The sequence below is a fragment of the Hippocampus guttulatus genome, chromosome 1, assembly GCF_054856545.1.
Source record: "Hippocampus guttulatus isolate MCC_2025c chromosome 1, RoL_Hgut_1.0, whole genome shotgun sequence".
Taxonomy (NCBI): domain Eukaryota; kingdom Metazoa; phylum Chordata; class Actinopteri; order Syngnathiformes; family Syngnathidae; genus Hippocampus; species Hippocampus guttulatus.
In genome coordinates this window covers 18,699,027-18,719,981 of record NC_141261.1, presented here as the reverse complement: position 1 = coordinate 18,719,981, position 20,955 = coordinate 18,699,027, and the positions used below count along the sequence as shown (strand labels likewise).

General features: G+C 42.5%; 2 protein-coding genes across 5 annotated transcripts in view; both read right to left on the bottom strand.

Moving 5' to 3' along the window:
• Positions 1 to 211: 211 nt before the first annotated feature.
• Positions 212 to 15,173, bottom strand: mybpha (myosin binding protein Ha). Its single transcript, XM_086130636.1, has 13 exons — positions 14,974 to 15,173; positions 13,943 to 14,002; positions 13,793 to 13,852; positions 13,057 to 13,191; positions 11,702 to 11,869; positions 8,952 to 9,040; positions 8,662 to 8,857; positions 7,770 to 7,909; positions 7,520 to 7,679; positions 5,588 to 5,724; positions 2,324 to 2,510; positions 1,842 to 1,904; positions 212 to 458 (listed from the first exon to the last, which is right to left on the bottom strand). The coding sequence occupies exons 1-12, from the start codon at positions 15,149 to 15,151 to the stop codon at positions 1,864 to 1,866; spliced, it is 1,551 nt and encodes a 516-aa protein (XP_085986762.1). The 5' UTR covers positions 15,152 to 15,173; the 3' UTR covers positions 212 to 458; positions 1,842 to 1,863.
• A 540-nt stretch (positions 15,174 to 15,713) lies between these two features.
• nav1a (neuron navigator 1a) overlaps positions 15,714 to 20,955 on the bottom strand; it is a 77,500-nt gene continuing 72,258 nt past the window's right edge. For all 4 annotated transcript variants that reach the window (XM_086116439.1, XM_086116423.1, XM_086116415.1 and 1 more), the window contains 7 exons: positions 20,439 to 20,704; positions 20,211 to 20,362; positions 20,071 to 20,142; positions 19,306 to 19,511; positions 17,945 to 18,063; positions 17,682 to 17,870; positions 15,714 to 17,588 (listed from right to left, as the gene is read on the bottom strand). In XM_086116439.1, coding sequence (XP_085972565.1) covers positions 17,508 to 17,588; positions 17,682 to 17,870; positions 17,945 to 18,063; positions 19,306 to 19,511; positions 20,071 to 20,142; positions 20,211 to 20,362; positions 20,439 to 20,704 — 1,085 coding nt within the window. In that variant the 3' untranslated portion in view covers positions 15,714 to 17,507. The remainder of the gene's footprint in view (positions 17,589 to 17,681; positions 17,871 to 17,944; positions 18,064 to 19,305; positions 19,512 to 20,070; positions 20,143 to 20,210; positions 20,363 to 20,438; positions 20,705 to 20,955) is intronic.

Below are 20,955 nucleotides of genomic sequence, written 5' to 3'. Positions count from 1 at the left end.
ATTCCAAAAACAGGCATAAATCACCCTATGTTGTTAATTTGCCACTCTGAAAGGGAGCCTTTCACTTTTAACTCAATGGCAGAGACCTTTTGCTGTACATGATCAATGATCACTTCGATATCAACTGTAGCTGAAAATAATGTGGGACACTTTCAATACATATAAAAATCCACATCGGACATCATCAAATATAAAATATTTATTTCACATCCTTTGCTCTTTGCAAAATCCAAACCATTTTATTGAGTGGTATACGGTACTACAGTATAACAAACTACAAATTTCAGAAGAATCATTCGACATTCAGCCTGACACGTGACAAACCGAATTATCAATCAGCATTTAGCAAAGCGGCATTGTTGGAGTGGCTGGATGTAATGAAGTGGGTTGAGGACCATTGCTTCATTATGTACACAAATGCTGCACCACCATCTTTTCCTCTCCCCTTGCCCAGAAACCTGAACACACACAAACAGTGAAATGTATGTGAAATGGTGTATAGAAGACAAGCTTAGGTTATTTGAAGTACTGTAGCATGTCTATATGAATGGTGAAATTGTGCATGTATGCACACAAGGTCGCAAGTGAGGTAGTGCTCCTATCAATCCAGCAGATGGTGCTGTTGTTAAACAAACAAACAAACGAATACATAAATAAATAAAAGCCAGTTCGGGCCGGATAGAATCCATTGACTACATCCTTCATCTTGTTTCTTTACAGTATGTGTTTTAACAGTGATACAGAGTAGTACAAAAGTAATGTCTAACTAAATCGTCCCTGTACTTTCCATGCTGATTGTGGTGATGCAGTGCGTTTGCCAAACGACTAACTGTAGTCATGGCTCTTACGAGCCAATTTTTTATTTTATTTTTTTACGAGGCTTGGAAATTTCTGCCTAGCAACAAGTCCCCGTGCCAATCTTTATGCCGTGGCCATACAAAAGAATCTGAGCAGTTTTGTGGATCTCACTAGCTGGAGCTGAAGTCGTATTTCTTTTGTGAAGTTTTAGAATAAATCACATACATTCTGTGACCACAGCTCTGAGCTATAATCTTGTTGTTGATCCAAATGTAGCATTTTAACTGCATGAGTCTTTTCAAAAATCACCCGTCAGTTTCTGTTCTTCTTTGCCCTGGGGCCCACCCAGCCTGTGGACTCATGGTAATGTGATGAGTTTGGCTGCATGTCAGATTAGCGTGACTCATTTTTAGAAGCTGTGGACTGCATGGCCAACATCATCTAGCACCACCCCCCACTCCCATTAACAACCCCCTCTTCTCCCAAAGGAAAGGGGCTCCCTTACAAATCCCTTGTTTTCCCCTTGAAGAACCCTCCCAAGTATGGCCGCGGCTCCATTGGCCCGCACCTGCAGGGACACAGTTAATCATATCATCTACGGGCCGCGGTTCGCGCTTGGCATGATAACACTCCTTTGGTAATGTGATCTGATCACAAGTGGGCAGCCGGAAATACAAGTGCGAATGCATCCCAACACACTGAGGATGTGTTCAAGACCGGACATCTGGGGTGGTCAGGAAGGAATGTGACCCTATCTGCTGACCGGTTTGGACACACGCGTCTCTGCTTGCAATGAAGATCACCTTTGGAGTGTGTGTGTGTTTTGCAGAAAGTTCCTGTTTTTGCCACTCATCCTTGAACTGGTACTGCGTCCATTGTTAGAAATGACTCCTCCAGGCCTACATTTCATGGGTGCACTGTAACGTGAAATTTCCTCTTTTGGTCTCTCTGTCTCTTAAGGTGACGCTCCAAAAATCCAATTGAGCTATCTCTTTGGTGCAAAATGGAGTCTTTATTTTGTCTTTCACCTTACCTATTCTTACCTATAAAGGTTGATGTAATGCTTTATTTGCTCTTTTCCTTGTCAGTCTCCAAAAGAATCACCTCTGCCAAGAAAAAGCAGATTCCATTTTTGTATTGTTTGCATATGACACCACAATGTTATGTTTATTCCATGCAGTGGAGCCTTGGTATCAAATATGCCCCAATTTTCATACGATTCAGTATTTGGTTCATACATCTTGTAGAATCTTCAGTGCTGGTAAAAATAGTTGGTTAATGTTTATTCATTGGTCATTGATATTCACTTCACATAGTTTTCTTTATGTTAAGCTTTCGTTATTCTGTATAAAATATATGTTGGAGTATCTGAACCAGATGAATTTGGATTTATATTATTTCCCATGGGAAATATGACTTCACTTTTCATAGCATTCGGTTTTAAAATTTTTGGAATAGATTAATCCCGAAAACCGAGGTTCCACTTACACATGGAGCAATTCTGCAGGCACCCGCGCATACATACGTTTGACCTCTAGTTTGCAGGAGACGGTGGCCTCTCCTTGATCATTCTTAGCTCTGCACGTGTACACGCCGCCATCAAAGCAGCACGGCTTGCGGATCTCCAAGGAGCAAATGCCCTGGTTGGAGAGCTGACGAAACTTGGGGTCGTCACCGATCACCATCTGGTTTTTCAGCCATTCGATCTTAGGCTGCGAGAAAACAATAAGAATGAGCCTCTATCATCTCACAAATTCAGGATGTGACAGTTATAGTTTGGAGGCCAAGTATCTGGCTTGGCTTCCACTATTCGAGCCCCATCGGTCCTTTCTGAGCGTGAGTGTGCAGTCGAGGGACAGTAACTTAAAACTTTTCCTGACATTCGGAATGCACCACTCCAGGTTTCAGGGTGCATTTCTAGTTGAGCCTCAGGGTCTGACTTCAACCAAAGGGGTCCTGCTTATTACATTACAGCAAAGGTCACGCTTTGTTAAACTGTTTGTCTCAACCTCTTTGGACAACACTTAGTGTCCGTTTTATTTTTGGGACGTTCAGGAACTGACAAAATGTACAATGTTATGACACAATGAGTAAAAGGATAGGACACAGGGAGAAGTTTGTTTTCATATGTTGCTTAAAGTAAGATTGCAGTCATGCGTGAATGCTTTTCGTCACTCAGATTTGGTGGGAGATGAGTGATGCAACATTGTGACATGATGAACACCAACACCTCTTGGAGAAGCGCGTTACTTGGTAACGCTTTACCGACACAACTGGTGGCATGTAACATTGGTTTGGCCAAAGCACAGCACTCTTTTCAAACATGGCTGTCAATCCCAGTCATGGTTTTTACACTTCTGCCGACAGTGAGTTTAGGCACTAAAAGACTACGAGATGACACGACTGTCCGTGAGGAGGGTTTTACCTTGAACTGTCAATGACTGCTCTTATTTTGTCGACAATCTCGTTAATGTGCCACCAAATTTCCATCGCACTAAAATGTGTTTGGAGTTAGAGGTAAATTCATTGATAACTGTGCCACATGAAGGAGTGGGTGACAAAAATAGCAACCTCTCCCAACGGCACTAACTATTCTCTTATCTGTTTTTATCATTCACGTCTTCCCTGCTCATCTTCCAGCACACTACATCTCCATTAGTGACAGCTCATTATCAGAGATGCCTGCATACTTAGACCTCCAGGGCAGTTGTAAAGTGAGTCAGCTGGGAGGGACATGAGGCCCATAAACACATCATTTCATTTTGGTTTGTCCTATAAAAGGAATGAAATAAAATAAATCCCTTGACAGGCAATCGGTGGATACGGTTGCTCATAGCTGCTTATACGCAAGTGCTGTTGTTGCAGATTAGGAGCCAGCTGCTACTGTGACGTCTCCCACAAGATGCATTTAGATACAGCATTCAGTGATGTTCATTCCAGGACCAGGGCGTGATTCGCCACTTGAATCAGTCCCAAACATAGAAATCCACTTGAAGGTGTGTGACGGGGCAAGCTTTGAATGCTCGGACGCACACATGAATGAAAAATAGAAACAGACACAACCCAGGTATTTGAAGCACCGATACTATTACACCGCAGGTCCGCCTTCCTGTTCCTGCAGTCACTGTGATGCAGGACTACGAGAGCGCTCGAGGCATGCCGTGTTCTAAAATTCCAGTTGGATTTGCCTAAGCACCACTGGTATGACTCTGCAAATGTGGTTGTCCTTGGTGAGAAGCCAAGGACGGCTAGAACACATAATCAGCTGCATTTCCACCACGGCCTGTCACCTAAGCCGGCCGGGTCAGGCAGGCAACTGTAAAGATCAGTGGTGGATGCTGGTCTGTCAAGGAGGGGAAGCTCACTTTTGGCCGACATCATAAAATGTGTCCGTTTATTTATACGTGAATTCTACTCTCCGTTAATTTTCAAGAAAATTATTTGTGAACCTGTCATAGCAAAAAGGTGTCTTATCCAGGGACTTCACTCATGTCCTACAACTACAGAAACTACAATAAAACCCACCAGAAATAAAAGATTAATTCGTCGCTTGTCGTTTTCAACAAAAAGAGTGTCGCTAAGATGATTAAAAGAAGTCTCCAGTTCGACTCAGAACGGAATGACAATTAAAAAAATGCTCCCACGGATGCATTCACCAAAAGATCGGTGATTGGCTCACTTTACTGTCAATCAAAAAGAGATTCCGCCTCAGACAGATCATCCAATCATCATGCAGAAAAGCTCAGCGTCCGGTCTTGCCGATAAACGCCCACTGTCCGTAGACTCCCAGAGACGCTGAGCGTCCGATGGGCGGGACAAAACCAGCATTTGTCCAATGACTCGTCTCCTTTCAATGCATTGGGACAACCTACACTGACTGAACTCTCTAGACGCCCAGCGTCCGCGCTGTGGACGCTGAGCACTTAAAAGCACAGTGAAGCTGTGGGAATGAATGAGAAGAGAGCCGCGTCGTAATAAGAAGCTGATTCGGAACAAAGGTTGAGCGTGTTGTCGCGCATATTTAGTCAATGACATGTACACACAATTGTATGTATACACATATATTTGATCACTTATTTTTTGACATTTTAGGGGAAGCTGAGCTTCCCTTGCAGTCTTAGAGTTTCACCAGCCATCAATAATACCAGACCCATTGAGACGCTAGGGGATCATATCAGCACAGCCCGCTCTGTACCACGCTGAGTATCTCATTCAAAGTGGCACAATAAACTGATTAAAAGTCATTTTGTTTAGATACACAACCCCAGTCAAAAGGACACACTTGGTCATGCTATCAAACATGTGTCCAAAGTTTCAATGGGAAGTTAAACTGGGGAATTTTAACAAATAATGGGAATTATAAACTATTGATGGGAATATGTGGAAATTAACTGAGGGTAATTTAGGAGAAGAGACCATAAAATATAAACATCTTGTTTTAACATATTTAATTCTAAAAAAAATTCCCCATTGGAAATGCTAATTACATTTTGCAACCCGAGTCCAAATGTTTGACTGGTGCGCTACATAAAATACTTTTATGAATGGTTTCAAATTGAATTAAGACGACCCTGTAAACATCATATGGGACCAAATTTGAAAGATAGTAACATTTTAAGTTCTCAAAAAAATACTGTGACGAGCATCGCAGAGCTCTGGTCAACCACAATGCATCTCACACAGCATTATCCGATTGTTTATGATACTGAATGTGTCTAGAGCATAAAAGTAGTTCAACAGGTTGCTCATAAGGAGAGTTATTCTCAATGTGTACCCTGACATGTCTGACCTTGGGACTTCCACGAACAGAGCACAGCAGCTTGGTGGTGTATCCAACAGTAGCAGCCCTGTTGCTGAGCGGCGTGGTGAATTTGGGCGCCTCGCTGAAGTCATGTTCCTGGTATTCAGGAGGCTTGTAGATGATGCCTGAGAACAAAAAGACAAGATAACAATTAGTATCACAGAAAACACTACCAGTTAAGATAAGATAAAAAAATCTTTATTTGTCGCACAATGGAGAAATTCGCAATTTACAGCAGCAACATTTTGAAAGGAAGAAAGTAGAAAAACAAAGTATTTGCATGCACAAAATAACATTTAAAAATGAACTGTACATAGTAGAGAATGCAATATAAATATAAAATATAAGATATAAGCCTATATGCAACAGCATATAGGCTGCATAAGGTGGCTGTGCTATTTAAAATGGGTGAGTGGGGGTGAGTCCAGGTTTTCAGGGGCGTCTATTCAATCGTTAATTCATCTTTGCCAAATTGTGGTTGTGTCGAAGAATGTAAGAGCTTAGTATGCATAATTGTGCAAGCACATTTGAACAGGGGTGTGTAGACTTTTTATATCCACTCAACTAATACCGTTATACAGAATTGAAAAAAAGCACTGTACTCAAGAAGAAAAAAATTACAGGCTTTGCTACTTAAAGTATAAGCGTAAAGAGTCAAATGAATTTTTATTGTCAATTACATACTGTATAATACCTGGTTTGCTAAGTTAGCACAAGAAAAAAAAACATTTTTTAAGACCAAAAACTAGGTAACGTTGTCTCAAGCTATCAAATGCCATAATGCTATGTTTTGCTATTAAACGTGGTCCCGTAGCTTTGCTAACGTTGTGAACTGACAAAAAAAAAAAAAAAGAAACATGATAAATTGGCAGGCGGCCCGGTAGTCGAGTGGTTAGCACGTCGGCTTCACAGTGCAGAGGTACCGGGTTCGATTCCAGCTCCGGCCTCCCTGTGTGGAGTTTGCATGTTCTCCCCGGGCCTGCGTGGGTTTTCTCCGGGTGCTCCGGTTTCCTCCCACATTCCAAAAACATGCATGTCAGGCTGATTGGACGCTCTAAATTGTCCCTAGGTGTGAGTGTGGGCGTGGATGGTTGTTCGTCTCTGTGTGCCCTGCGATTGGCTGGCAACTGATTCAGGGTGTCCCCCGCCTACTGCCCGGAGATATCTGGGATAGGCTCCAGCACCCCCCGCGACCCTAGTGAGGATCAAGCGGTTCGGAAAATGGATGGATGGATGGATAAATTGGCTTAGGGTAACAATTGAAAATAAGAATACACCTTACCAGATCTATAATCTATATGGTTTTAAGATTAGAAGGGGAAGTTGTTATTGTAAGAGGCTTATGGTTTTTAGACACAACACATTTCAAATCTTGTTGTAGATGACAAAATTCCAGCATTAGCATTTCCCACAAACATGGGCAATATCTGCAGCAGCATCTTTCAACTTGGGCTCCACTTTACATCTTTCTACATCCTTCACATCATGTCCTCATGAGCTGAGGTTGAAAAAAGTAATATTGTGAGCCTATTTGGAAAACTCAAGGAGTAGAAAGTACAAATATTCCGTTCAAATACAGGGAGTAAAAGTAAAGATTTGTCAGAATTACTTATACTGAGGTAAAGTACGGGTACCTGAAAATCTGTTTCAGTACAGTAATGAAGTATATGTACTTTGTTCGTCCTGACCACTGCTAATATAAGTCACACACACTTTGCTCTGCTTGCTTTCGTAACACTATCTCGAGTCTCTAAATTTACTCCTACCGTAGCTGCAGTCATCTTATATTTAAATAAGTGTAAAGGGCTTCTCTGCCCATAGAGTCTTTGAAGTAACTACATTCGCACACTTCCAGCTGCTCATTAAAATAACAGCACTGGGGCAAGCACTCATGCTGGAGCCGAATTGGTGGGTGGGCACCTGTCTTCTGGATGGTGGCCACATCTTTGGTGACAGCGCTCTTCTCACTGATGCCTACTTTGTTGACAGAAAACACTCTGAAGGCGTATGAGTTTCCCATGATGAGGTCTGAAATGGTGGCGGTTAGCCTGTGGTAGTGTTCCAACACGGTGAACCATTCCTGTGAGAAAGGATGGTAAACCCGGTCACACAAACGATCAAATTGTTAGAACAACACCCACTTCATGTGGTTTAGCTCTGGAGCTCATACCCCAGTCTTTGTGTCAGCCTTCTGGACAATGTACCCAGTGATCTCTGTGTTGCCATTATCCTTGGGTGGAGTCCATTCCAGCGCGGCATTGAAGCCCCAACAGTCCAACAGTTTCGTACTGGTGGGTGGACCGGGCAGCTCTGTCAAGACACCACCGGTTACATATGGATGAGTACAACCACCGGCGCCAATGTGACTGTTCCCGTGAGGTCATCAGGTAAGTTGATAGCCTCTCATAAATTTTATGTGACTGCAAGAATCCAAATTCTACCTATCAAGCACCAGTTTGGTCGTAGAATTAATGAGCAGTTTTTCGAAAAGTATGCCTCAGGTGGTTTATTGCCACCGCGTTGGAATTTACGGTAAAACTAAACACAGAAGAAAGAGAATTACACGTTGTGCATTTAACTTTGCTAGCTCAATGCTAAAAAATGATGGAGAATGGCATCGGCAGGCTAGTGAATATGATCAGTGCTGCGGTTCTCCCCTTTTAAGTAACACATACGGTGGGGGCAAAACATGCAGACAGAAAACACAGTCCACACAGGTATATATTCTCTATCCTCTGTGAAGAACAACTAAAATTATTGCTCAAGATTTTTAATGTCTCTACTGCCTCGATGTACATCAGTATGTCTGTATTATACTGCTCCCGAGGTGACTAAGGTGTGCACACAGGGAAGGAGCAGCATAATGACCATTGAAAATTGCAACCTCACCTTTTCAGTGCGCTCACGTGTTCCATAAAATCAGCACCAGTGGTCACTGATGTTTGCGCCAGTGCAATGTACGCATGTTCTTGTGTGTGTACGTGTGTGTGGAGTATGTCCCATTGAAAGTGGTCATTCACCAGTGCTTATTTTTACCAGCGATTGCTCTATGTAAAACTCACCAACAATCTGAAGGGTGATGGTGGCTTTGTCTTCAAAGGAGTCCACCTTAACAGTCATCTCATAAACACCCGAGTCTTCCCTCTGAGCGTTGCGGATAAATAGGATGCTGTCCTTGTCACTATTCCTGATGTTGACCCTCTTTGGATCCAAAGGCTGACCGTCTTTCAGCCAGGACACCAAAGGTTTGGGCTTGCCCTGTGGAATTATAAGAGAGCGAAGCAATGAGAACATATAAAGTGCAATTTTTAGGAGGAATTTACAGAATATGCCGTTTGAAATTTGGGCTCACAAGGAACGGGATGACCAGGTTGATTTGCTCTCCAACTTGCTTGGCAAAGCATGTGCGTAGATTGCGAGGAATTTTGATCTTTGGACGGTCTGCAACACACAAGTCACACAAGTTCATCTTGCATTTCCACCAACATCGGTTTTAATGTTCCATTCCTGTTCCCATCTGATCTGCTGCACTTTGCTTGTTGCATGAGTGACAGCCAGCGTGAGGGTCAATCACATGACAGCGAGTGGGCAGCGCAACTAAATTTGCCAGGTGTGTTTTCACAGCAGGGTGCTGAGGGTTCTTGCAGACTCAAAATAACACTTGGACACGATCTATTTACATCGCTGGACCAAGCTCCAAGACTCATGATGCAAGTTAACTACAGTTGTTAAAATTTAACAAACCATAAACTATACTAACTATAAATGTACAGTGTCATTTACATACAATTTATAGTATGGCACACTTGAATATCTATTATGGTGACAACATTAGTACACAAAAACTCTTTCACCCAAATCCATTCGAGCATGAGAGTCAGAAAGTAACAATTAACCATGTGACCCAAAAGAATATGATTAATTTCTAAAACTAATGAAAGCTACAAATGTATGAAGGCAGCAGTCATTCTGAGTTTCTTTCCGAACGAGCCCTTAATGCGCAAGAAACTGAAAAAATCACCCTGCCCCTCTTTGCCCTCACCAACACACACCGGGTACAGCACATACATGAAAACAGGAATTGTATTAGAACACAATGACTACCGTATTGGCCCGAATGTAAGACGGTGTTTTTTGCATTGAAAGACTGAAAAAGTGGGGGTTGTTTTATATTCGGGGTCTAGACATTATACCCATTCACGACGCTAGATGGCGCCTGATATGATTGAAGCGAATGCTGAACTTGACTTACCAGGCCAAAGTGAACCCCTGTCACGAAGAATAAAAATAAAAATAGCGGGAGCACGAAGAAGAAAAATAAAAAATAGCAGTAAGAAAGAAAAGAGAAGAAAATAATCGAAGAGAGAACAGAAAATGGAGAAACATAGCGACAATCTGGAGAAAAGTGTGTCGAAGATCAGCCAGGTTAACCGGCACCTGAGGATAAGTTATGATATAATTTACATTTCAAAAACCAGAAGCCATTCACTTATGAATGTGATTGCACTTTATTTTACATGTTTAAATGTTCAGATATTAAGATTTGAATGAGGCAAAATAACATTTTCTCTCAAATATATTGTTATAATCGTTTGTTTCAGATGTACTGTAATTATTTTCTGTATAAAAATTAATTTGGTGTTCAAAAAGTCTTTTTTCAAACTTGAGTCTTGAAAAAGAGGGGGTCGTCTTATAATCAGGGCCGTCTTATATTCGGGCCAATACGGTACTTACTTGTCAACCTAAATAAATAAATAAATTGCTGGAGGGGGCAAACAGATTTCTGACAGGGCTCTTGGCCCCCTAGCACTGGTGTGGCACTGTGCATGTCTACAGTCTATATAAATGTTGTATTGTTGTTCTTGAAAGCATTTAAAACTACATCATTCCGTGTTAGCAAAGCAGTTAATACCACGTGATAATGAATTCATAGAATGAGGCACCATACAGTATCCAGGCAGAGACAAGAAAAAGCATGATAGCCCTTAAAATAGTTTTAGAGAGAGTAAAGTCATATATGAGGCTGACATTTGATCCCAAAAAAGAAAGATGTCATCACGTTCAGCTGATTCGAGCATTGCAGCGCTAAGTCATGACAGCTGGAAAAGCAAAGCCATTTAAAATGCTGTTAATAGAACCCCCGTCCCCCCCCCCCCCCCAGATGTTTGGATGGTTTGGTTTGGGCTGAATTTCAACAATAGCATCCCAGAAACTATCTGTAGAGCTGAGAAGATCTGAGAAGCAAATCAGCAGGTTGTAACCAGGTCATGGATTTAGAATGTATTATCATTTTAAGCTATCAACATCCTGCCCGTCAATCTCCTTCTAGCATTTCAGATGCATCTCACACCATTCCTGAACCAATTTGTCTCATCGTCCTTTCCCTAAGATTTGACAGCTAAGATTTCAGATCCATCAGGTCCACCTCCACTTTTGGCCCTAAAGCTAATCTCTGAAAATTGGCTTCCTTCCAGCACTCATGAAACATCCAGCCAGTGTTCCCACAAATGATCCAATGTATGCTTTGGTTTTTGGATAAATGTGCATCTGTGATGGGAGCCTATCTTCCAATCCAAAATAAGAGTGTGTGTGTGTGTGTGTGTGTGTGTGTGTGTGTGTATGTGTGTGTGGTGAGGAACAGCAGCGATGGCACACAGCTGAATTTAACTCTCACAAGCCAACCACAATCCATCAATTAGGCTTGTGTTTCGCACCGACGCAGTTCTAGTTACATGACCGCATTTCTCCACTAAATGTTCTTGTTTGTTTGCAGATATTTGAACCTTGATCAGGAAATGTGCTCAGCCAAGAATAAGCTGTCCTTCAGAATTGGTAAGAGGGACATGGTTATGTGGTCATCAAGAAAAGAAGTCTATTCTAGGTATTCACTTGAAGGAAGAAGTGCTACACATATATAATATATACGGCCACCGACCTTCCCCCGGTCAGCGCGAGTACAGCATTTTCAAAAGGTAACTGCAAGCAATTTCTAATAATAATAACTGTTTCTGCATACTGCTTTCTAACAGTCTATCCACACTCATTCATGGCATTCGGAGTTCTTTTGAAGAGGAGCACTTTGCATTCATGGCAGTTACTCACCGATCACCTCTCGAATTGGCACCGCATAGGTGAGCGTGGCTGGCTGACTGCGGCCACCGGCGTTTATGGCCACCACGCGCACCAGCAGCAGGTCACCTGTTGTCAGATCCTTGATGCAGTAGCGGGTAGCCGGGGTCAACTCCTTGTTTGCTACCACCCAGTCCGTAGCTGCCGGGACACAAAAATCGGGTTGTGTTAGACAATCAGTAGACACTGACAAAAACCAACATCAATTTGCATCACATCTTTTGAAGGGGACAAATGATGGAATATTGACGTTAACTTATAAAGACAATATTTTTAACATATAAATACAATATTTTATATATAAAAATATTTTACATAAAACCTAAAAGAACAAGAACAACAAGTATGCAACAATTTAAATAAAACATTAAAATAATCTTAATAATAGTAAACACTTGCTGTGCACATGTTGGTCTCTCAGAGGCAGTTTGTGAAGATTAAAAATAGTAGAAGAAGCACCAAACTGTCGTCATTAAACTTGTTTTTCACAGATTTAGAAGACTATATTTTTATATTACCCGCTTGTATGTTTTACTAAAGCGTTTGGGTATGAATATGCATTATTTGAGGTTAAATCCCCTTGTGATGTCTAATGCAAATTTCCACTAGCTGGTGAACAGGGGTTTCCATTAAGTGCGAGAAATAAGTTGCCCATGTCCCAAAAACTAAGTGTGTGTTGTATGCAATTGTGTAATTTTTTTATGGTGTGTGTTTAGTTTTACAACAAACTCCAACTCGGGCATCATTAAACAAAGCAAGCTCTGGGAGGGTAGAATAATGTATCATAAATTGAGTGTGCCACGTTGAAAGAGAATGAAAGGATCCCTAATTAAAGTCGGCTGTGACCACTCCCGCAGTGGCGCAGATGTCCCCCTTGCAGATCCACCGGCCTGCAAAATTATTGGATATTTTACCAAATATGTGTTACAGGCAAGTTACAACGACAAATGGGAACCCTTTTAAATCATTCAGAATGTCTCCTTTAGTGAGTTATAGCTTGGCGACATCCGTTTACAAACAACATACAGTAAGGATGACATTTTGGCAGCCATGACAAAACGTCATCTGAGCAATGGAGCATTCCTAAAAGAGGCATCAGGAGGTATGACAACTACCGCCTATAGACCCCGACGCAGCTATGAGTCAATCTGACCTCTGACAACTGGAGGACAGGTGTGGCCTCACATGTGCTACACACACACGCACGCATGCACGCACACGCACACACACACACACACACACACACACACACACACACACACACACACACACACACACACACACACACACACACACACTTCCTGGAGCAAATGAGAAGGCGAGCTTACTTCCATCTTTGCAGTACTCAACAGTGTATCCATCCAGGCCAGATTCTCCGATAGTGTCTGGCGTCTTCCATTTGACGGTGAGGCTCATCTCGTTCACGTCCTCCACAGATATTTCCAATGGAGCGCTGGTTGGAACTGCTAATAAACAGTTACATGAGTAGAAAGAATTCTGTTTATTAGTAGAATAATTATTTAGCAGTAATGGATGCTGAGTTTCAACCTCTTCAGGGTTGCTCGAGTTCTGCATAAAAAAACACATTTGATCCCAACAGAGTAGTGTTTCCCAACGTTTATTGAGCCAAGGCACATATTTTACATTCGGGAAAAAAAACGTAAACAAATATCTAAATAAAAATAAAAAGTGCAGTATTGCCGGAAATAATGATGATCTCGTCTCAATTCCATCGCAAATTTTAAATCTGGGCCTGTTTCGATATTATTCTGTTGTATGAATGGCAATATGTGGATAGACTGGTTCATTGTACCTTCTGTCATCTCGTGGAAAAGCATTTACCGGTAATTGTTATTCATGTCACTACACGCGGCTGGCATAGCTAGATAAACAAAATTAGTTGATGGACATTTTTGACCACTTAAGTGAAATTAGATACCATAATTGGATAATGTTCCACGGCCAAATAATGTTTGGTTGGGAATCATTGCCATTGTTCTTTGAATCACTGAATCACTCACCTGATTTGATCATAATAAAAGAATACACTTTTACACACTTTACCTGAAGGAGGTGGGGGTGTTGGGGCCTTGTGTGGCTCCTCAACTGGCGGTGCAGCTCCTGCTGAAAAAACAGCAGGTTAGCATTATGTACATGAGCTGCTGAAATAAAGAATATCTGCAGTGTCAGGTTGAATTGCTTTGCTTTGTTTACCATTTGGAGGTGCATCTGTAGCAGGGACTGTGACGTCGCCTTCAGGAGCGGCTTCAGCAGCTAGTGATAAAAAAAAAAAAAACAGTACAGGTTTGAACCGCGGTAGACGAGACAGAGAAAAATTCCTCTTTTTTGGTAAAAATATTCATACAGTAATACTTTCCGTTCTACTTGTGTATATAAAGATATCTAGCTATTATTCATTCATGTGCAGAAATTTTAATGACATCAAATTGGATGACACTCTCTGTTGTTTGTGACGAAGGGTATCAAATAGTAACAAAGCCTGGTATGACATAGTGAAAAAAAATTATAATTGTGTATAGAATATGTGTTCACACAAATGACACATTTTCAACCCTAAACAACTAATTTGTGGCCACAGAGTAGGTAGAATGCAGACGCAAAATACAAACAATGTTGAAATCATTACTTGACAGTTGGTACGAGGTGCAATGTTTTCCAGGCTTTGCTGAGCCAGGCACATATTTTACATTACCGCTACATTACAAAAATCTCACGGCATACCATGAAACGCAAAATGACACAAAATGTGTAAATACCGAGATCATGATGATCACATCTGAATTTACAATTTTTAAAAACTGAAATCAATTCCTGTTGAACACAAAGTTATTATTCTAGTGTATGAACGTCAACAAGTAGCATCTTAGTTGTGCCTTTGGCCATTTGTCGAAGAGTATTTGCTTTGCCCATCAATCCACGTTGTTGTCAATGATAAAAATTATTAGAGGCTCGAGTAGAGGACTTATTGCACTTTCGAGCAAATTCAAGTTGTTCGATGGAATAACATCAAACGTAGAAATGAATATTTCATGGGCACATGATAACTATGTCGTGGCCACAAATAATAAGTAATTAAGTAATTCGAACACCGGTGGCACATCATTAAAACGCTTCACGTTCCACCTGCCGTATACTGTATTACAATAACATGACTCACAATGAACAGGACCGTTTTTCTAGAATGATTCTTTTTCCCTACGAGATTTGATTACATTCCTCGTTACCTGGAGCGCTTTGTTCCGTCGAGGCGGGTGATGCTTCTCCCTCGACCACGGGGACGGCCTCGGCAGGTGTCTCCTCCGAAACGAGCTCGGCTTCTGCGGCTGGCGGATCGGGCTCCGGTGCCTTCTCGGCCGCCTTCTTGGTGGGGGAGTTCTTAATGGGCGCGGGCTTGCCTGGCATCGTGGAGACAGTTCTCTGGATGAAGGCGTCTGGTACCTCGGGGGGTCATTTATAAGGCGGCCTGAGCTTGGGGACAAGTTTACTCCACCCATTGCCTCGCTGGTTTGTCTGTGCGGTGTACATCGCCTCCACCACCGACAAGTTGTCACATCCATGTCGTGGGCTAGTCGGTTAACACGTTAGCGCTTTCATTTTCAGCTCAACGTACAAACATACTGTACATACAAACATGTATGCACATAGCTCCAAGTAAAAGTAATTTACAATTGTATATACATTGGGTCACAAATACAATGACCAGGGGCAGTGGATGGCATGTGCGGCAACGCGTCCGCAATACATTTAGAAAATGCTCAATAAAATGGTTTTCTATTGTGTCGTGGCTTGTCATGTCAATCATTGGCGCTTGTCCAGGGCCACTCCCGTTTTGTCGAGTCGCCCTGTGAAGAGGAGAATCAGGGTCGGGGTCTTAAAAGTTACAGTAAGTCACACTTATTTTTAACATGGAGAGGAAAAGGTCAAAGCCATGAGATACCCGCCGAAAGAAAAGAGGGGGAACAAGTAAAGGAAGACAGCTTTATTCTTCATGATTATGCTTCCAATTTGAAACTGCTGATAAACGTAGTAATCATTATATATTATCTCAACAATCAAATCCTTAACATAAAACAAAACAGGCACGCTGGGAAACAAAGCCCAAGAGGCAAAGGGTCTTTCGTATAAGGAGCTATTCAAGCTAATCATTCATGGACAAACAAATTCAATTTCATTTCTGCCCCCCCCCCCCATGACAACATGACATCAACATGACAACCAACACAGCTATGAAATTATACATAAAATGAAATGACTTTATTGTGTCCAGAGCTCCATGTTAGACATGTGATGCAGCCTGGTTACAGAGACATGACGCAAAAAAGCACTTCAGCCCATCTTAAAATCAAGAGCTCCTTCCTCTCACTGGAGGAAGACAATAAACCGAAACCGAGGCCCATTTTCTGCATTTTTCTTTAAATTTCCACTTTTTCAGGATTGTTGTCGCAGATGCACCGGCTATTTACAGTGTTTACAACAGAGATGTCATGTACAAAAGAGAAATCAATATTTACAAATATTTGCATAAGAAAAAAGCTTTTAAAAACAAGGTGAAAAGAAGATTATTATTATCAGTATTTTTTTTACAAAACATGATAGGTCCAATCAAAGTAAAAGCTTTTGGAAACATGGGAAAATGGTGATCATTACTTCATCTCCAAACATTTCTTGTATGTCCACACTTTCCCACACTCAGGAAATCACAGACATCTTCGCAGCCCACATGCATCAGTCTTGCAAACAGTTCTTCCACCTGACTAACCAACCGAAGGTCCAAACCATCATCACCATACCTGAGCGGAAGTGATGAGCTGCTTCCGATGATAACTTGCTTTAAATTGAGGCCTCGGGTGGTAGATCCAAGAAGCTCGAAGGCAGCTTCAGGCCAGATGGGGCTCTCAGGCACAGGCAGATGGAGGCATCACATCTCTACTTAAACCTCAGCACCTTGTTTGCAAAGTAAAGAAACCGGAGACAGAATATGTTGGAAAATATTTCTGGGGGTGGGGAGGTGGGAACCAAAAAAGGAGACTTTTTCAGTTGTAAATCTGTGAAAAAGGAATGTCATTGTAGTGAAAAAAAGCAAATAGCGAGAGGAAGGAAAACACTTTGTGTGAAGATTCCGATGTTCTTAGATGAACAAAGCAGCAAGGGTGGAAGCACTCGTTTGTTTTTGGACTCCAGGTGTATGAAATGAGACAATATTTGCTGCACATGGCTGATTATTACTGAAGATGAGTCAGTATAAAACCCTACAAAAGATGAAGTCCTCATCTATCACACACACAAAAAAAAGGTTTTCAAACGGCAACAGGAATTGTCTGTTTTATCAGGTTAAATAAACAAGCACTTTTGTTTCCACACTTCTGTGCCTTCACAATCGAGGTTCAGCAGGATGAAACCACTACAACGAGGCACTGCACGTTTCACTTGTTTGACTGTGGTGTGTGAGCAACAACCAGCAAGGTGGGAGCCTGCTCATGCTGCCACCTAGTGGTATTACTGCTTAACTGGAGCATTCTCCTTTGGACACGATGTCTCCTCCTTTGGCCAGTTTTCACACAATGGAAATAAAGTGCAATTTTGGCATTGAACAAAGTATGTGAGCATCCCCCCCCATCCATAGCTTCAGAAGGGGGAAAATGCACGTCGGGACTGGTTTTCATGCTTGTCGCCTCAGAATAAATCGATCCAGCTTCGGAAGATCACAACGGCAATGTTTCTTTTTGCAGAGGCAGGCTATTGTCTTTCAAGTTTCTTCTCAGAGCGGATGTGGGCCGCCATCCCGCTCTGGCGACTCAATGCTGTTTGCAGACTCCTGCAGCTTCAGCAGCATAATCATCTTTGGACAGGGAAGGCAAAAACATAGTCGTTGGTGTCATGTGACTTTGCTTAGCTCTTGAAAAATTGTGTATGTCTGAAAGAGAAAACTCACCAGCGGATCAGACTCCAAGGAGCTGGGCGGAGGAGTGTCTTTGGGGGGCTTCTTCTCCTCGCTGTGCGGCCCTGTGCTTGGAGGAGGTAAGTGATAGAGTTTGGACTGGTCCTGCTGTGCGCTGGGCCAAGGGAGGGTCCCTCTCACCCACTCCACGGGATCCTCCCACACTGCCTTGTGGCCGTGCACCTGGACAACAAAACTCATGAGCATGTTGTCATGATTGCACTTTTTCTTGCTGTAGCACGTGCACGTGTGTCCACCTTGATGCCGTCCTTGGCTCCTTCCTGAAGGTACGGTATGATGGAGTGGTTCCACAGGTCAATGAACCACTTTCTGAACTCTGCCACTGACACGGGGCATGACAGGAAGAAGCAAGGGCCTGATGTGGGAGTGACACAATTGCTCATGAAATCATTCCTGTTTCACAATACAGTAAAAAGCCTTCCATCGCAGGTTCCATTTCACCGATTATGATTTTTGTTATTACGTTATTATCACTTCAAGATGGCGTCGCGAGAGTGGCTGCCTTTACAGCAGCTCCTTTACTTTTTGTTCTTCTTCTTTCTTCCTTTCATAACTTTGCTGCTGTAAATTGGGAATTTCTCCATTATGAGACGAATAAAGGTCTTCTTATTCTTATTATTTTGATACAGTTCATAACAATTTTGCTCGAACTCTTGTTTCTAGGGCGGCTCGGTGGAAGACTGGTTAGCACGTCTGCCTCACAGTGCAGAGGTGTAGGGTTCGATTCCGGCTCCGGTCTCCATGTGCGGAGATTGCATGTTCTCCCCATGCCTGCGTGGGTTTTCTCCGGGTACTCCCGTTTCCTCCCACATTCCAAAAAACATGCATGGCAGGTGAATGGAACACTCTAAATTCTCCCTAGGTGTGATTGTAATCGCGAATGGTTGTTCGTCTATGTGTACCCTGTGAGTGGCTGGCAACCAGTTCAGGGTGTACCCCGCCGAGTGCCCGAAAACAGCTGGGATATGATTGTTGGAGCTTGTTTCTAGCAGTTGTACTGTTGACCACTTGATGGCGTTTTACGTATTTAGTCTGAGATAAAATTAGAAATTTTGACTTGACTTGACTTGAAAGAATGAAACACGAAATATTTGAGCACAGTCTTGTTTTTGTTGAAGTTATTTCATGTCATCTGCTGTGACCCTGCTTTTTATGCCGACGTAGAGCAATGGCTGCAGGTTCATTTTGCAATGTACATTTTTAGACAGTATTATTGATGCATAGTTTTCTTAGTGTGGAAAAAAACGTGACTTGTTTACTGTTAATACACGGAGGGATCGGAACAGTTACATTATTTTTTGTGTTCTTAGTTGCTCTTGCCCTCTCCCCAAAACACAATATGTATTATACAAAGCCTATGTAGGAATGGATGGATAGATAGTTTGTTATGCTTGTATTATTGTTACTGTTTTATGTCATGTGTTCTGTAAAGTGCTTTGTTAGATGCTGCTGTTGTGAAAACACTATATAACGAAACTTGAGTCGAGTTGAGTACTGTATATGCAGCAGGTTGCTAAAAATTGCACAGTTGGCTGCAAACAGTCCTCTGTGCAATTCAGACGAGTCCCCGCTCGTCTGACTTACGCCCATTTCTTACCTATGAGGAAATCTGAAGTGCTGTGTTTCTCCAAGAATGTGTGGAGATGGTACCAGAGCTGCGGAACCCAGTCCAGAACGCACAGGAGGTCATCGTGCTGCGACGCGGCATGCTCCTTCTTCTGGTAAGCTTCCATAACTTTACGGTGGAGGTACCTCAGGAGAAAGCCATTGGCTGGCTCCACATTATTAGAGAAAGGAACCATCCTGTGCGGCAGACATCAGAGGTGTGAAGATGTACTCACATTCTGTTCTCAGGTTTAAAGGGAAGGTCGAGTCAAAAAAATGTCTGCGGCCCCATTGTCTAAAGATGGTATTCTGATGAATATTGCACTTGTGGAATATTAATCAACCTGTTTTTATCCATCTCAGGTGGCGACCATTTTGTTATTTGCTGTCGACTGAAAATGCAGTGGCAAAATGCCTCGGGGCTCAGCTTGCAAATGTCACATGACCAAACCCAAAAAACAGCTGAGCCATGACAGTTGTTGAGGAAAAAAAGGCATTTAGATTATTTTTGAAAATCGTTCAGTCCTCGTACCACATCAACTGCGGCCAGCTCTATTTACTACTTTTTCTGTTTCATCCTCCGAGCTAGACAAAAGTATTTTGATCAAGAAAGCAAAGTTTGCGACTCAAGTAAAGTTCAGAAACATGAAAATCGACTCAAGTACGGTCAAGAAGTATCTGTCCTTTTGAATTTACCACCACATTTAACACATTTGAGGGCTTCAGTCATGCACATTCTTCCTGACTCGATGCTCACCTGAAGCTGAGGTGCAATCCATGGTTAGATGACATCTTCACGGGTTGATTTGTAGTTCCGATGATATAAGGACTGAAAAAGCCACACAAAACCTGTTGAACTCACCAATCTTATTTCTTTGGCCAAATGATGTGACTCACCATTTATGATATTTGCAGGTGAGCGCGCCGTTGATGAGCTCGGTGATGGCGGCGCCGTCACTGATGTCGTCGATGATCACGACCAGCGGGAGCTCGCTGCCGCTCTGTCGGTCTATCTGATTGGCTAGATTAGACAGATACAATTGCAGCTCCTATGGGAGCAAAGAACGGTGAGATGAAGTCCTCTTTCTCGCGTGTGCACTTTGTCCACATTCAACGATGAGCTACCTTTTGCGTCTGCCGGTGCATGTTGAAGGAGACGGCGGTGCCGCGGCCCACGAGGGAGGACTCGCCGTCCGCTTCAGGCAAGTCGCTGCGGCTGCGCTGCAAGAGGTAGTGGGCCAGACGCTGGGCCAAGTAAGTCTTCCCCGTGCCGCTGGGCCCAGAGAACACCAGACGCCGGTGCTTTAGCAGCAGGCTGATGTAGTGCAGCATCAGAGGCTTGGGAATCAGAGTCTCGAATACCAGGGAGTCTACGCTTTGTTCTTCAAGACCTGAAGGATAAATATAAAATGGGGTAAGCATTTACTGATACCCATAAGGGAATTAGTAAAATGAAACAATTGCAATGGAAAGTGAAGCTATACTGTTCATGTCAAAATATTACAATAGGAATTGTGTTGTCTCCCTCTAGTGGTAAGTGAAGAATCACAGAATTACATGTTCAAATTGGCCATTATGTTTGAGAGGATTAACGAACAAAAATGGAACTTGCCTTCTGAAAAGTATTTTCCAAAGTATTAAT

What these genes read in the sequence shown, in the direction of transcription:
- mybpha (XM_086130636.1), bottom strand. Translation starts at nt 15,151, where the DNA reads ATGCCAGGCAAGCCCGCGCCCATTAAGAACTCCCCCACCAAGAAGGCG. An exon ending in ACCTGGTCATCCCGTTCCTT is followed by an intron (nt 8,858 to 8,951) that starts GTGAGCCCAAAT and finishes ATAATTCCACAG; the next exon opens with GGCAAGCCCAAACCTTTGGT. An exon ending in CTGTTCGTGGAAGTCCCAAG is followed by an intron (nt 2,511 to 5,587) that starts GTCAGACATGTC and finishes GTTTTCTCGCAG; the next exon opens with CCTAAGATCGAATGGCTGAA.